Consider the following 18,513-nt stretch of genomic DNA (forward strand, 5'->3'; position numbering starts at 1 on the left):
AGGTCATAAGCAAGGATGACAAATTACATAGCGAATTCCTTTAATAATGGATTTAGACTTGGAAAAAAGGTTTATAATTGGCGACTTTAAGTTTTAGGATGACACAGTTCCTGATTGTACCACAACTCTATAAGACGCAGCTACAGTATTACCTTCATTATATTTACAGCCAATTCACAAGATGTGCAAATATAAACATAGGACCAAGCCAACTTACCTGCATTTACGATGACATCTACTTCAAGCTGGGTGATGTCTCCTTTGTAAAGTGATACTTTGTCACACAAGCGGTCTATTTCTTGATTTTCATCTGTAAAAAGGAAAGTTTGTCATGAGTTATAAAAGTGTAAAACAAGAAAGAAAAACGACAAATAAAATGGCTTAGTGCCTGTGGGGAAAAAAAAAAACATTTCTTGCCTCTTAAAAGATGTGATGCCTCCTGTGTCAGATTAGAGCAAAGACCAAAAATATTTCTACAATGAAGAGGTAGTGTTCATTCTAGCACCCGCTATCTTTGAAAACCCATAGAATAGAATAGAATCAACTTTATTGGCCATGTGTGCTTGCGCACACTAGGAATTTTTTGTGGATTTCAGTGCAGCATCAAGCAGGGATGAAATGGGGGGGGGGGGGGGGGACACATTACATGCATACCATTGAGACATTTTACACATTCCATTGAGACATTAAACGCATTACATTGAGAGCATTAAGACATCACTTGCGGGAATCACATGCCTGCCAAGCTGCACAGCGCCTAGGCAGCCATCAGCGGCGCCACTGGTCGTTGCAGCAGCCAGGTAGGTAGCAATATAAGCAGGACAGTACATTTATCACATAAGGGACATGAACCCGCCGAGCTGAACAGCGCCTAGGCAGCCATCGGCGGCGCCACTGGTCGTTGCGGCAGCCAGGTAGGTAGCAATATAAGCAGGGACAGTACATTTATCACACAGGGAACACATACCTGCCAAGCTGCACAGCGCCTAGGCAGCCATCAGCGGCGCCACTGGTCGTTGCAGCAGCCAGGTAGGTAGCAATATAAGCAGGGACAGTACAGTTAAGCAGGGACAGTACAGTTAACACATGATACATTTGCACAGTTCCTAGGCAGCCATTTGCGGCGCCATCTTGAATCTTCCTGGGGGAGAGCCTTGGGTGGTGGTGGTGGGGGGGAGGGGGCAAAGTCAGTGAGGCCGGGGGAGAGTCAGTGGAAGGTGGGGGGGGAGGCCGCGGAGCTGCCGCAGAGTTTACCCGGGGCTGGTGCGGCCTGTTGGGGGGGGGATCCTACCGGCCACTGCGGTGAATTGCCGGGGGTCCCCCTGGCTGATCTGCCTCCTGTCCTAGGTGGCGGGGGGGGATGGGTCCCTTCTCACCGGGTCTGCTGGTCTTCTTCGCCTTCTTTTGCCCGGCACTGTGTCCATAGGGCAGTGGAGGTGGTCCTAGGGTCCCCCCCCCGGCCGGTGGTGTTGCCGGGGGCATCCGCTCACTACTCAGCCACGGTGTTCTGTATATCAGTGTAGTCTGTATATCAGCACTGTTATGCAAACCAGACCTGTGCTAGAAACACCACAGCAGACAGCGACACCCCAAGCAGAGAAGAGGAACTACATGGGTTTTCAATGATAGCGGGTGCTAGAATGAACACTAGAAAGCATTCCAATGCAATGTGCTTTTGTTACTAGATTATATTAAATGGGCATTAAAAAGTGGATTCTGTTGGGTTATTCAGACCGGAATATATATATCTAGATAGATAGATAGATAGATAGATAGATAGATAGATAGATAGATAGATAGATAGATATACATACACGCCAAAATTCTGTTTCTTTTTTGGTGGCAGGTCGACCGCATACAGAGTCGACAGCTTGGCAAATCAAAGAAGCTTACAGCATGGCAGGTTTTCAGCAGGCAATATGCAGGCTTCACAAATGTAGGTACAGCACTCCAGGTCCCTAGCATAGTCCCCACACCCCCAAATCTATTGCCCAGCCACTAACTGGCATTTGGGAACCCTGACCCTCTGCCCTGAACAGACGTCTAAGATGAAACCACAGGTGATGTTAATTAGCCAAACCATGATTTCAGCAGATCTTTAGGAAAACCTGGACTGGACATGCTGCTAATATAAGTCCTGATCCTGTTGTTCCACATTCACTTCATGAGGAACTATGCTGTCACTGCCACAATGTATGTGTGTGTGTGTACATATACATGCACACCTTTGTATACATACACACACTAAAATAAATTGTTGATTGGGTCTAATTCAGTGATGGATGCAAAGCAGATGTTCCATGGAACTGTTCAGTTATCGGTAGAGTGTGCTGCGTTCGCACTGCGAATGCATCATGAAGACACTATGAACCCATTTGCCATGAGGATTACACCGCAATTTTTTCGTGCATGCAGTTTTCGTGCATGCAGATATTTGGGAATTGGGGTGCAGAGTCGCTCAAGTGTTTATGTGCGTTTGGGCGCTCGAGTGAGTCCAGGCGTGTCTGACTGCGTTCAGGCATGTTAGCGCGGTTGGTTATTTGGGAGTTCGGGCACTTGGGTGCGTTCGCATTCATGCAGTTGGGTGCATGGGTATTTGATTATTTGGGAGTTCGGTTGCGTTCAGGCACATTTGAATGCTCAGGTATTTGGGGGATTTGGCATTTTGGGGTGCACGGGTTTTCGGGCACGCTTGAGCCTTCAGGTATGGTGCGCTTGGGCGCTTGAGTGTTTGGATGTCCAGGCTTCTATTCGAACGAAATGAGGAGCAGAGGAAGGGGTGGGGGGGTTGGTCGGTTGATGGGGTAAGCGATGCGTGTGTGGGGGAGTGACTACAGTGCACACCTACATGTCAGGGGCATGCATCGGCAGCGCAGCTCAGCCCGGAAAATTTCCGAGCATACCACCAAAAAGGGCCAAGTTTTTCTGAACTCTTCCGAAAAAGTTTTGTCAAAATGTACTCTGTGCGCAAAACATTTTGTCCAAGACTGACCAGGTTTATGGGAAACCTTCAGATCACAGATATTTCTAGTGTGCGAGCACCTGTATTCTCTCGTATAGGCTGCCTATGTGTACGCAATTGGAAAGGAGTTGTGGTAGCTCCGTTGCGGAGAACATCACATATGCAGCTGTACTAGCATGCATATCTGAATCAGCCCCATTGCTATACAAGATGTTAATAAGCAGCACTTAGCTTTAGCAGCAGTCTCTCAGACAGACAGTAGTACTGTATTAGTAATGCTGCAATAACGTTGGAATGCAGATGATAAAAGTTCCTGCTGATAATTAGCCGCACACTTGTCTATGATCTCAGTCACTTATACAAAGTAGATACTGTGGTGATTGCAAAGTGCAATTGTTAATATGAAAAAAATGTCATCCTGCTGGGATTTTTTTCCTCTCAGCCAAGAGATAATAGAGAAAAGTTGGAAATCAATTTTGTGACTTGTGTATTTCGCAAATGCAGTACATAGGTGCCAAATGGTGTATACCGAGAATTTATTACACTGCAAATGACCTTGGGCTTTTGCTCAGTGGAGGTTTAGTAACGCTGAGATAGTGAGGCTGATACAGAGGTAGACGCTAATGGAATCTCCGCTGCATCTTTGTATGGAGTTGCTGTGCAAAAGTATACCAAAGCAGCAGGGGTCGTCTTATGTAAAAAAAACATCCCACCTGTGGCTTCTTTATTCTGATGCTGGGTACAACGACGCAGCATCGGACCATCATTGTTACCATAGATCGCAGCATCGGACATCTGAGTAACTCTGTCTCACATTCTAATTTTTTGTTTAATACTTGAAATGTGGTGTGAACACAGACCAATCCGTGTTCTGGACAAGACCGGTTGAACAATCCATGCTTCAGACTTAAGGTGCCCATACACGTCCCGATTCTGCCAATGCGATGTGTGATATGAGATGCTCGCTCCCACGGCGTCTCATCGCACAGTACAAAAAGTATGTGCTGCACATACTTTTTGTACTGTCAAATTATTGCATGCATGCAATGCACAATGCATGCAATGCGATGCTAATTTAGCACAAAACTCACAGCAGTATCGGGACGTGTATGGGCACCTTTACTGTAATTTTCAATGTTTCAGGAGAGTGAAGTGTCATCAGTGACAGGAGAATCGTCAGGCAGTTGTAGAGGAGGGCATCATCCAAACAACAGGGGTGTCCAGGATTACTGTATAAAAAGTGCTAAGCTTGGATATCTCCTTTAATTTATTTCAACATTTCCATTTATTTTTATCAAATATTCCTTATTTATACCTTAAATAAATCACAGTAGACAGACAACATTGGGTAGTATTTATCTTGTATGACATTTCTATTTTTTTCCATACTGTGTTATATAAAAAAAAATCAAAACTGCCAGAAATACTGTACTTTAATAAAGGCATGTTCACATATTGATTTTGGCATTTAAAAACATAATGTACAGTATATGCTTTTTTCTTTTTAATATCATACTTGCCGCTGTTATCTACCTATACTGCTGGAGATTCCAGGGGGGGGGGGGTCCTAGAGGCAAGAGCAGAGATTATTGGCCAAATGTATTTGCCTCTGAGTTCGGCTGCTGCTCGGAATGCCGGCTGACCTTCTGAGGTTTTTTTTTTTTTTAAGGGGCAATCAATTTCAAGCAGTGGTGGTTCAAAAGGAGGGGCTGCAGTACAGTCCAAAGTTTAGATGGTTGTCATACCAAATACCAGTGAGTCAGTTTGAAATGGCAGTTGGTGTACAGTAACTCACCTATTTGAACTTCGGACTGTACTGCAGCCCCACCTCTCTAGCTGCCATTGCTTACAAGGCAAAACAATGCCTTGTAAGTGATTGCCACTTTAAAAAAAAAAAAGTAATCCGGCACTGACGCTGAAATCTGAGGAATACTGTTAGTGTGATCATAGGCATACTCTCCGCATCATAGTCACTCCACAGCAGGGAGGGGGTGAAGGGGGGGCATAACTATGAAACAAATTAAAGTAAAATTCTAAAATGGTAATACTGTGCTGAGATTTTAGATCGCAACAATGTGGAGTTCATACCTGGCAATGGGCACTGACGGCTAGTAATGTATCACTATTGTAATTATTCTTTATTTATATGGTTCCTCAGCGCCTTACAAACAGAAATACTATGAACAATACAAGGAAAAAAATGGTATGGGTAAAAACCGGAACGGACACGACCCCGGAACGCCGGACTGGACTGGCTCCAGTTTCTGTCATTCTGGAGATTGCAGTGTCCTGTCTGGGGGTGTCCTGCCCAGGGGGGGGGGGGGGGGAGGGCATACGTATAGGCTTTATTCTCTCCCTGTCACCGGGGAGAGGAGGAGGGAGAGAATAAATCCTATCCGTATGATCCGGGCATGTAGCAAAAACCGGAATGGTCCGGAACACACGGGGTAGCTGTAATCTCCCCAAGCTCCGGAATGTAGAGTTTGATGTCCAGTCCAGTGTTCCGGGTTCCTGTCCGGGTCGGTTTTTTACTTCGTCCACCCCCCCAAAAAAAGTGACTTCGGGAACTTGGCTGAACATGGACAAGGTTTATAAACATTGCTGCAGCAGAAGTCCTAATGCTCTAATAGCAGTGGGGAGACCAAACCCAAAGGTCTGGTGCCGTTGTAGGCAGTGGGGAGGAGACCATGATAAAAGTGAAGGAAGGAATATCGCTCGAGGGTAGAGGGCCCTGCTTATTGCTTACCAATGTAAACTACTTTCCTATCTTTATTAAGATGTACAAAATAATTCCTAATGTGCATTCATCTCTATCGCAAGCCTTTAGTATGATAGAGCTGGTGCCCCTAATTGCACACACGCCAGGGACTGAGCAGGGCACAGAACGTCAGGAGAAGAGCGTCGCACAGTTTGCATATCCCGCAGCCCTTGTCCATATTAGTTCAACATCCAGCATTAAAGGGTTTATAATATTAAGCGTTACTGTTGCTAAGAGAAGGGTAAACTCCGGCTAACCAGACCTTGTCTTTAATCCTGTCATAGCAATGTGATACAATACTCCTTACATTTAGCCCTGCTAACCCTAAAGCTTTTATCTTCTTTACAAAACATCCCTCTGGGAAAAAGACTTGACAGGCAATTTCAGCCACCACCAGAAAAAAAAAAAAAAATGAAATTCAATCTAAAAACCAGAGGGACAAAACACGGAGCGGTCTGAGCTGCCAGTATCTGGAGGCAGCAGCTGCTTCTAGATATCCGCGTAATACCCTGAAGAGATTTATCGTGTGAGAGGTATATCTGGTCTTATGAATAAACCTGCCAATCCACTCGATGAGACTGTGATACTGGACATTACAAAATCGCAGACTGGTTTCAGGGCTGGGAGGCTGCGGGCGGACTGATTGTCTAGGAGTAATGCCTGTAATCCCCTGCACAGCGGAGGGGCACATCTGAAACGGAACCTATGGTTTCTACCGCAGAGAAACTGAATGGGCGGCACTGCAATGAGAGGCAGACAAATAAGTAATCTGCACAGCTCAGAAACAATGGTAGCGGGGAGTTGGGTACATTGCCTGCAAGGAATAAATAGCAGCGAAACTGAGGAACTCTTCGAGTTCAGGGGACTTTTTAAGCTCCTTTATTACAAAATATGATGCAATAAAGCATTTGTCCAGCTATTGTTATTATACGAGGACAAGAACATAATTCTCTGGAAAAAAAGTTTTCTTTTTTTTTTTGTGAAAGTTGAATGTAATCTTTAAAGCCCCCATGCACTAGTCTAGTGTTCATTCTAGCACCCGCCAACTTTGAAATCCCATGCAGTTCCTCTTCCCTGCCTGGGGTGTCGTTGTCTGCTGTAGGTGCTTCTAGCACAGAGTGGTCTGTATATCAGCATTGATATGTATGCAAACCAGACCTGTGCTAGAAACACCACAGCAGACAGCGACACTCCAGGCAGGGAACAGGAAGTGCATGGGTTTTCAAAGATGGCGGGTGCTAGAATGAACACTGCAGTAGTCCGATTTGGGCCGATTTCACCCAATTCCGATGGATATCGCCCCAAATCGGATGTTTTTGACCCGCTGCCCATCCGCCCACCGGCTCGGGGGGGTCAGATAACCATACACTGCTGTGATACTGCGTTCCCTTTTAGTTGGGCATATGTTATATGAAGTTAAATACACCTAAAAAGAATGTTTATATGGGCAACCAATCCGATACTAACTATTATCTTCTAGAAAACACCAAATAAATAAGTAGATTCTGATTGGTTGCCCACAGCAACATCCCATGTGAAATCTAAATTCCATCTTAGTAAATTTCCCCCAATGTATTAAGATTTACAACAATATACATGAAACCACAGGCATAATCTAAAAGAAAAGGAGCATAGGGGGATGTGAAAGGTCACACAGGTGGGGTGTTCGTATAACTAGCAAATCATAAAACATTACTACCTGAAAAAAAATACAATTAAATTAGTATAAATAAATATGAGACCCGCACTATAGGCAAAAGCAATGGACACAAACACGTTATGTAATCTTACACGTCTGCTTAAGCCTCAGTTCCAATAATAGTCAGAACATTTAGTTCTATGCAGGACAGCGCCATCAAGTGGCAAACTAGTGCGCGTTCCAACAGACACCTGTATCCTTTTGACATAAGCTCAGCCTACAGCCAGTGTGGGCAGCTCTGCAGGAATTAGCTGACAGCATTAAAACCCCTATATTATATTACCAGTTATTTATATAGCACACACACATACTGCAGTGCTTTACAGAGAATATTTGAACATTCACATCAGTTCCTGCCCCAGCGGAGCTTACAATCTATATTCCCTATCCCCCCCCCCCACACACACACACACACACACACAAACACACACACACACACATATTCTAGGGTAAAAAATTGTAGGAGTCAATTAACCTACCAGTATATTTTTAGATTGTGGGAGGAAACCGGAGTACCCGGAGGAAACCCATGCAAGCATGGGGAGAATATACAAACTCAGCACAGTTAAGGCCATGATGGGAATGACGTCAGTGCTGTGAGGCAGTAATGCTTTACTCCGCCCGTGTGGTCCCCTCTCTTTATACATACAACTTTTCTTTATTTCACCCTGCACTGGTGTACGGATGGTTCAAAGACAAAGTCTAGGTCAACAGTCAATAGGTTGACTCTATATAGTTTACATGCAGTGGCGTAGCTAAGTTTTGCTATGTGGCCATGCTGAAACTGATGCAAGGCTTGCTGGGATGTGTAGTTCATCAACACCTGGAGGGCCACTGTTGCCCAGCCCTGTTCTAGAGGGTGCTAAATAAATAAAAAGTAGATTCTGATTGGTTGCCCACACATGTGAAGTAGAATATATATCTTAGTAAAGTTCCCCCATTGTCTGTGAGCGAAACCACAATCCTTTTCACCTACTCATTAGTAGACATATATTATATAGTGGGGGCGGAACTATGATGACGCAATTTAGCGTTCACTGTATCATCAGGTCCCTTCGGTACACCCACTTGGACTCTGTAAGTGGGCAGCCGAGGAAGGGTGCAAGAGACTTGCTCACCACCTTTCTGGGGGTCTGGAAAGCCATCCCTCAGGCAGTTATATGGGGATGCAGTCAATTTGCCGGCGGTCGGGATCCCGGCGGTCGGAATGCCGACACTGGAATCCCGACCGCCGAAATCCTGAAACTTTCTCCCTCCGTGGGTGTCCACGACACCCATAGAGGGAGAATAAAATAGCGTGCCGAGCGTAGCGAGGCACCGGGCTCGCTGCGTGGCGAGCGCAGCGAGCCCGCAAGGGGGGGCGCTCCAAGTCCCCCCCATGTCGGGATTTCGGCGGTCGGGATTCCAGTGTCGGGATTCCGACCGCCGGCATTACATATCGGATCCGTTATATGCATTGCTAGAACCAAGCAAGGCCAGGGATTAGTGTATGTATCCAAACAGAGCATATAGCTCTGTAATCAGAAGCAAGAGTCCATTCTACTCTCATGGATGAAATAAATGATTATAGGGCCAGATGCACTAAGCTTCAAAAGCGATAAAATGGAGAGTGATAAACAGCCAGCCAATGAGCTCCTACCTGCCATGTCACAGACAGTAAGGGGCTGATTGGTTGCTTGTTTATCACTCTCCATTTGTATCACTTTTAAAGCTTAGTGCATCTGGCCCTATAGCAGTGGTTCCCAAACTGTGGAGTAGATGTATGAAGCAGCGATAAGGGAGGAGAAGCGAGCCAGAGGAGAACCAATCAGCTGCTCTGTATCATGTTATATTAGATAGATGTTCCTTCAGTGCTGATTGGTTGCCATGGGACACTTCTCCTCTGGCTCGCTACTCCTCCCTTATCACTGCTTCATACATCTGCCCCTGTGTTCCGTGGCAGCCAGGGGTGCCCTGCTACACTTGCAGTGTTGCCTTGCGTTAGTGGTCTAGACACAACTACAATTTTTGTGGATAATGTAATACCGAATATCAGTGCTTGTGGCTTCCCATCATAAAATATGTGGACAAACAGAAGTGACTCCTGTCTCTCACCACACAACTGACCCTAGAAAACACATTTCACATAATTTTATATTTTTTCCACATTTCCCAATAATAAACATTTAGCATAGGGTTGAAAAAATTCTGATACTGTAGGGTGCTGTGACTCAAAGAGGTTTGGGAACTACTGGATATAGGAAATGATGATCTCAACTAGTGTTCAGCTTTGAAAACTTATGCAGTTCCTGATCCCTGCCTGGGGTGTCGCTGTCTGCTGTGGTGTTTCTAGCACATGTCTGGTTTGCATATCAGTGCTGATATACAGAGCACACTGTGCTAGAAGCATTACAGCAGACAGCGACACCCCCAGGCAGGGAACAGGAACTGCGTGGGTTTTCAAAGATGGCGGGTGCTAGAATGAACACTATCAACAAATGATGCATTTCTGTGCATGTAAATGTAACTATATAAACCTGGAAGGTTTCTAGCATTCTCCACCAAAAATGACATCAACTTCATCCACCTCACGCAAAATGCCCTCAGGAGGAGAAAGGCATCCCCTACTGAGCATACAAACTACTACATGATATAAGTGTTCAGCCTCTGCCTACTGTAATTACAACCAGACAAAGACAACCCCGCATGGAAACATATAAAACTCTATTATATTAAACTGCAATCTCAAGGATTTAAAGAAAAGAAGATAAAACTACACATTTAAACCATAAAAGGCAACATAAACAGGATCCAATAAACAGTGGTTTAGTTGATTCTAAATTCACCTATTTAACAGCTCTACGTGACGTTAGACGTCTTCGGTGTCTGTGCAGAATAATCATGAGCAATGATCAGAAAGTGACAAATCTGTAGGACGACTGCCGGCTTTTAACACGCTGAGGACGCAGGAGATCAGTGTCACAGCATGTCAGAACCGACAGAAAAGAGAAAGTGGGACAATTCAATATACATATATTATTTCTTTATATAGTGGGGGCCATTTCAATTTGCAGCACTGCGCAGAGATGTAAAAGGCACAGTTCCCTGCCTAGCCTTTATAAGTCTAGATTTTGGTAGCTAGACAAAAGTAATTTGTCCAAGGTGACCTCAAGCCGACACTGGGATACGAACTAGGATCTCCAGCAAATCGCTCATTGTCGTTATAAGGTCAGCGCCCTTTACTGCTAGCTAACTCCATATTTATCCCTTAACCCCTTAGCTTCTCATTTCGGCTCTCACATAGGTTGTACTAATATAGTTTGGTTTCTTTCAAAACAGTTTGACGGCTCCATTTAAGCTCATTCAATTGTTCTCAAAATTCTGCTTGCGCAGCAATAGCTTCACGAAACTCTGCACGTTGGAGTATCGCCACTCAGCAATGGCTGATTTGTGCTCCTTCAGATTCCTTACCGGAATCTTAAAAGAGACGTTCTCTGCCAAGGTGCAATTGTGGGATTGTCCCAATGAGATGCAACTGTGGTATTGTCAAATTGTAATGTTTATATTTGAAGTTGTCATTATATCCCAAATAAAAATGCCCTACTACTTCTCCAACCAACTTCTCCAAAAAGTAGCGGGACTCATGTCCCCGCCACCGTGCTGCAGGTACTGTAGACGCCCTTCCAGGAGTTCAGGTGATCCCAAAATGTCTGGAATTTGGGGATCATCTGAACTCCAAGACACCTGAAGCTATGGAAGGGGGGGGGGGGGGGGGAGGAAAGCAGGATGAAAAAAAAAATCAGCTTCAAGTTTCAGTTTCACTGTAAGTTTTTGTCAGGTACCCCCTGGTATTTTTCTACCGTTTTTATATGAAAAACACAGGTTCCTCTGGGCGGTTAAAACTAAATTCTTGATAGTGCCAGCTATCCCCCCCACCCCTTTGGATCAATTAAGGCAGCTAACTGAATTTCCTCTTATATATCAAATGGTCAACTATTTTGCATCTTGCAGCTAAGATCCTCCATATTCACACTTCCCTAGCACGTGCGCTTGTGCAAACCCTTGGAGCAAACTCCTTCAGCGAGTTTTTATCTAGCCGGGGCGTTCCCAAAATGAGTGAGACAGGCAAGAAGTGGTCGTTTGAGTCTCCCCACAAAACCGGTGGGCGCAACCATAGAAACGCTGGACAGACCCCTACGAAAGCAGTCGTGCTCCTGCCTGTGGACGTCACATGACATCAGTGCCCCTCCCCAATACGCAGAAGAACGGCCAGCATAAAAGTCCAGGCTTACTTCATCTGCAAAGAGAGGAAAACTCATTCAATGGTGAGTAACCATCGAATTATATTTCCTCTGTGCAGGACGCATCAAAGCAGATGTGTACACATACGCTCGCAGCGTAACATGGGGATCCGGTCAGTGTGGAGGGCGTGCGCTCAGCAACGGTTACCTGCTAGTTAGGCAACAAATATAGGCAGCTTAGTGAGCAGGTCTGAATGGGGCCCATATTGCGAATACACTTGGCGATTTTAACAGGTAAATCGTTCAGAATATCGTTTAATGTGTAACCGGTTTAACAAGGACGGCGCTAGCAGTAGAACAATGAAAAATTGCTGTATTATATACATAAAACATTTGTTTACATTGTGAAACCTATATAAAACACACAAGAGAGAAAATGCAATAGGGTGTGAGAAGTCGGAGGTGAGGGAGTTGGTCCAAGAATTGCCTTGTAAAATGATTGGCGCTTTCAAAATACAGCCATTACCCTTGGCCAGATTCTCTAAACTTCAAAAGTGATCAAATGGAGAGTGATAAACAGCCAGCCAATCAGCTCCTACCTGCCATGTCACAGACTGTGTTTGAAAAATGTCAGACAGGAGCTGATTGGCTGGCTGTTTATCACTCTCCATTTTATCACTTTTGAAGCTTAGAGAATCTGGCCCAAATTCTTGTACCCTATTATATTTAACCCAACATATTTTATTTATCAATATCTTTAAGCCATCATTAAACATTGGTCGCCTAATGGAATTTGGGGTTACCTAGGTGAGAGCTTATTGATAATTGATAGCAATAAGCGATTTGGAATCAATCTAAAAAGGTGACAATATAAATATGTTTTATTAAGCGGTGGTATGTAATGTCATCCTAGGTCACTGGAGGTGCAGGTTGCTGGCCAAACTCTGACTTTTTATTTTTTTAATTGCCAACTAGTTACAATGCAAAACCATGCCTTGTACATTATTGTCTCTTTAAGAAAAATGTCTGTTACCCGCACTGTATTACAGCCCGCAAGATATGTCTTATTAGTAAGGCCACATAATAAGGAAATGTAATGGTCAGTTCAAACATTATTACCATCATGAAACGGATACCTGAACTACAATGTTTATGCCTCTGAATAAAGACTGAATCTAAATCATAGAAGTTCCACGCAGATAAACTCACGGTACTCATGTTTCCCTACAGCACATTGCATACCACCCCTTGGGTTAGAAAAGAAGAGGTGGTCATGACTGCACCAAATAGCATTTAATGATCAGATGTGGTGGAGCCTTCAGACAAGTCAACACCTTTCTGGGAAGTTTTCACTTAAACCGGAGTCCCCGGAAGAAGAAAAAAAATAAATATAAAAACAACAACAAATACGTTTCGTCAAATCACTCAATACATTTGGTGTTGTGGCAAGATGTCCCCTAGTAAGATTATATATTACTTACACATAACTTCACTGGCTATACACCAACTATCCTCAAGAGGGAGCTCTCAGCAAGAAAAAGATTTACATCAAATCAGATCAGTAACAATACATTTTATTTATACTCGGCACAAGGATCAAATTAAAATTTGCCATTACAAGAAATTCAAAAAAAAAAAAAAAAAGTCTGAATCATAAAAGCCTAATGATATGCATGTTATCCATTTATTCAATATTAATGTAGATAAAATAAAAGGTTTTAATAATGTCCAATTACTCATTTACACAGACATCACAGAAGCGATCTCACTACGTGCTTAGAAATACGCACCTGTAATCATACTTCGGCGCAACTATCTTACCGCACCACACCATCTATCCACTTGTGAAAGCAGAGGCCGTTGCCAACACCACTCATCTGCACCAACCTCTCTGAAATAAGCCGGTTATTTCCATATGTTCACCTCCAAACTAACCACAAATCCATCTACACTCCTAAAGCGTAGCCTATGCACATGTGCATCTTTTCCCTTGCAAAAGTTGCATGCAATCCCCCCCTGGAGTCGCATGGGACCTTACCAGGCGACAGGACTGCATGCGATCCCAACCAAGCATGCCCGACTCGGATGCAATCCAACAGATTAGTTCTGTAGCCGGTGTGACTTGGAGGTTCACGGGACCGAGGATCACAGTGCACCTGATACATGCAATTTGAACACTTTTTATGCAATATATCGCCACAATCGCATAAAAAAAGTGACCAAAAACATGACACAGCACAAAATATACTGCATACAATCCTGTCCTACTCCTACATGGAACTCCCGAAAATCGTGTGGCGCTCCCAAAGACCCAGAAGGCTGGACGGGTCTCCACCAGTTTTAATCATGCAAAATAATAATTTTTAAATGCAAATTAATTTACCGTAGAACACACATTTAGTTTTCCACAGACTGCTTTGCACAGCTCCTACATCAGAATATGTCAAATGCTGCCCCCTGCAGGTACTGCTTTTAATACACAAACTTCAGCTGCGTCAATCACATTAGTTTTAAAAAAAAAGAATGACTTTAAAGGCCCATGCACACTGGGCGACTGAGTTGAAAGCTGCTCAAAACAGCCTGTTTTGAGCGGCTTTCAGCTCAAAGCCGCCCAGTGTGTTTGCCCCACAGATGAACGATGATCGCTGCTGCGCGCTCCCGCAACATCGCTGGGAAAGCTGCTCACCTTAAGCTCTGCGCTATGCAAAGCCGTCCTCCCCCCTCCGTCGGCGCCGGGCAGGGGGGGCTTTTCCCGCAGTGCTGATTGTCATCATCGCAATCCATACACGCTGGGCAATAAAAATATTTATTGTTACACTAGAAGTTCACTGGCCAGTGACACAGACAGTACAGAACATATAAATAAAATTACTACATACAGTATTCCTATAGAATTACTAGCCTAAAATCATCTGTTGCCTGCTGTTGTAATTAGTGATCCAACTGTGTTACTTGTTAGAGGGCGCTATAAAATAAAGATAATTTGTGTCCGTTAGTAAAGTCTGTTTAATCTGGTTAGGGATTGGGTAATATATACTTATGTCCACTTTACGGGAGAAAGAAAAACAGCACGTGTATGCACGGAGCGGCTTTCCCCCCAGCGATGACAGCGGTCACTGCTGTCCATATACGCTGGGCATAATCGCCCAGTGCGTATGGACCTTAAGTCTGGACCACCACTTCCAATGAGCATGTGTGAACCAGCTAGACAGGCCATGCAGGCACATCTCCACTGGTACAGGCCTAGCAAACTGGCAAGTCAACCATTAGCGCTCTGAGTCATTATCATTGTGGCACCAGCGGGTAATTGAATAGGCCCCCCAAGTTTCTTTTTTTTTTTTAACCACACACACTAGAAAAATAGAGTCTCTATCCATTACACTGTCATATTACAGCAAGAGCCCTGATCATATATGAATAATTCTGGAAGATAGATCCTCCGTTTGCAAAAGCATATTGTATGACAGGCTGCTGCATCAGATACCTTTAAATAACATCTTGTACCACCTTTGTTCCGAGAGCTGGTGCACATTTTACAGAATACGCTTTGCCGTGCTAGTTTAGCTGAACTCATATTTACTTATTAATGTGATGGACCTAGGTGGGGGGTTTAGCTGGTCGGGCAAAAAAAATCTAGCAGAATGAAAGTCTAACAGCATGTCAGAAAAATAGAAAAATGCAATATCTTATCAAAAACAGCAGGATTTTAGAAGATGAACGACAGAAAGATATTTTTCATTATTACACAGTGAGGTACTACAGAACATGTCTATTTCAATTCAGCGGTAAAGTAGTAAGGGCAGTTTAATCAACATGTTTCAAAACCCGTTGGCAGCAAAGAAACACAGATTTAGGGGGGTATTCAATCCAGGATCCAAGCTGTCGATCCCTCCTGACAGCCATGATAATGGCCCGTTTGCAGCTTGATCAACAGCTGAACGACAGACGGGATTCAATTTCCCGCCTGCCGATCGGCACAAAGGGGGCGTAGCCACAAAAACGGCTGTGGATTGTCGATCTGCGCCGGGACAATCCACGGCCGTTATCGTCAGAACCCGTTCTGCCGTGATCCCGGTTCAATGCTGTCGCTAAAGACAGCATTTAATAGGGAGCTGCCGCTATTTCCCCCATCGCGAATAGCGGCGGCACATTGAATACCCCCCTTAATAAAGGTTCTAAAAAAAAACTGAAAAAATGGAGCGGTTTCCCATAGCAACCAAATGCTAACTAGCATTTCTCTACAGCATGCTAGTAAAATGATAGACAGAATCTTTTGGTTGCTACAGGCAACACTTCTACTTGTCTGTTTTACAAAAGTTAGTAAATCTACCCCATTGTTTTCACCACTTGGGAAGCTGAAACGCGTTTCACCTTATGCGTTCCGCCATTCTAATCATGACTGATTCTTCAGTACAAGAGGAGTTCTTAAATCGAAAAATCCACTGAATACTTTTCTTCGCTGTGAAAGGTGATCCGTAAAGGTATCCTAATGCACAACTACAGATGCGTTCCATAAACTTACATTAGCGGTTTCTGAGAGTGTTAAACAAATCGTTTACTCTACAGTCTTGTCGATTCGATGAGCATGAATGTCATTGCAAAATAAACGTTAAATGCTAGGACGAGTAAGGACACACATAGAAGGTACAATTTAAGACCATCGCCTTGTGCTTCCAATATCTTTATGTGCGCCTTCTGAGGGATTTAATCTTGATTTACAATTTCAGCAGTGGCATAAATAAATGTCCAGCATGCAAAAAATAAAACATTTGTTCACTATTTATTTAGCACAAGATTAAAGATCTGCATTCTGGGGAGTAATAAAAGTCGTCAAGACTGTACGATTTTAAATAACAAGTTAATACTTTATTAGGTTGTCTAAAGATCAGTATATAATATACCAGTGAGGCAATTGAATGCATAAACTCCTGTAAAGGAGTATCTTTCTGAAATGTTTAACTTTTCCATGTACTGTACACTTCTACTGTGCACTCAAAATACACGAAGATATACCACAATCAGAGTTTAATGTATCTACTTTTAAAAGTCATGTAGTGTTCATTTTAGCACTCGCCATCTTTGAAAACCCATGCAGTTCCCGTTCCCTGCCTGGGGTGTCACTGTCTGCTGTAGTGCTTCTAGCACAGTGTGGTCTGTATATCAGCCCTGATATGCAAACCAGACCTGTGCTAGAAACACAACAGCAGACAGCGACACCCCAGGCAGGGAACAGGAACTGCATGGGTTTACAAAGATGGCAGGTGCTAGAATGAACACTAGTCATGAATTTATGTCCTTGGATTTACAGTTAGTTACTTGGAGATACAAAGGGTTGTATTCAATGCTGCTGGTGAGCTGTGACAGTGAGCAGCGCTGCCTGAATGCTGTCACAGTTCGCAGGGTCAGTATTCATCTGACCCCCTGCATACGCTGTTTCCCCCTCGCTCCGTTTTTTGGAGTGAAGGGGAAACGGCTTGTGCAGCCTCTGACAGAGAGGATTCCCCCAGAACGTTGAATAGGGTGAGCGGTCGGCGCGGGGGTTAAATGGCGAGGATCGATTGTTTTCTGCGATCTCCGCCGTTTAACCCCCTCGCCAGCCGCATTTAATACACCCCTCAGCCTCACAGGCTATACCCTGTCATTTTGCATAAGGTGTATCTTATACGATCCCATTCACTGCTCTAGGTGCGGTAAATTCTTGATGCAGCAGTGACATCTATGCATATGACATGCGACACACGGGACCCTGAATCGGATCAAAATCTTAAGTAAATGACATAAGATTTCACAGTTTTCACAAGATTTATCAGTCCGATGCGACGCATTTGTGTAGAAAAGGGCCAAATCGTACTAATGTATGGCCACCTTTACATTGTAACTCACTTGGAGAAGTTACTATAACTAAACAAGGTTTGCAACAATATTGCCATCACTATTCAGATATAAAGATATTGATGTCATTATGTTAACCCCTTCCTGACACAGCCAGTTTTTGCCTTCCTGACAGAGCCCTTTTTTTCAAATCTGACATGTATCACTTAAGTGGGGATAACTTTTTTTTGCTTTTACTTATCCCAGTGATTTTGAGATTGTTTTCTCGTGACACATTGTACTTCAAATTAGTGGTAAATTTGGGTCGATACAGTCTGTGTTTTTTTGTGAAAAATACCAAAATGTCGTAAAAAAATTGAAAATTTAGCAATTTGCAAAATGTTAAATTTTCTGCTTGTGAGACAAATAATTATACCACTCAAAATAGTTAATAACTAACATAGACCATATGTCTACTTTATGTTTCCATCATTATTTCAACTTCCTTTTAATTTTTTTGGACACTAGGAGGCTTACAATATGAATAGCAAATTCTCAAATTTTCAAGAAAATTTCAAACACTGATTTTTTTAGGGACCAGTTCAGTTCTGATGTGACTTTGAGGGACTTGTATGTGAGACACCCCCATAAATGATGCCATTTCAAAAACTGCACCCCTCACAGTATTCAAAACAGCATTTTGGAAGTTTGTTAACCCTTTAGGTGTTTCACAGGAATTAAAACAAAGTGTAGGTGAAATTTCAAAATTTCATTTTTTTTGCAGATTTGCAATTTTAATACATTTTTCTAAGGAACACAGTAGATTTTACTAGAGAAATGTGACTAAAAATTGATTCCCCCAATTCATTTGTTTTCATAAATATCCTATATGTGGCCCCAGTGTGCACGTTGACCAAACCACAGGCTTCATAATAGAAGGAGCACCTATTTGATTTTGGAGCCTCCTTTTTATGAGATTATTTTTTAGGCACCATGTAGGTTTCTAGGCACCATAAGATGCTAAAAGTTAGGAACCCCCCCACAAGTGACCCCATTTTGCAAA

At 43.5% G+C, this 18,513-nt stretch overlaps 1 protein-coding gene across 3 annotated transcripts in view; it reads right to left on the reverse strand.

The window, feature by feature from the left end:
* The window catches only part of MACROD2 (mono-ADP ribosylhydrolase 2), a 1,799,128-nt gene that overhangs the window by 1,714,123 nt on the left and 66,492 nt on the right, over positions 1–18,513 (reverse strand). For all 3 annotated transcript variants that reach the window (XM_083175826.1, XM_083175824.1, XM_083175825.1), the window contains exon 3: positions 218–310. In XM_083175826.1, coding sequence (XP_083031952.1) covers positions 218–310 — 93 coding nt within the window. The remainder of the gene's footprint in view (positions 1–217; positions 311–18,513) is intronic.

Source organism: Crinia signifera, chromosome 3 (genome assembly GCF_055691185.1).
Source record: "Crinia signifera chromosome 3, ASM5569118v1, whole genome shotgun sequence".
In the NCBI taxonomy this organism is placed as follows: domain Eukaryota; kingdom Metazoa; phylum Chordata; class Amphibia; order Anura; family Myobatrachidae; genus Crinia; species Crinia signifera.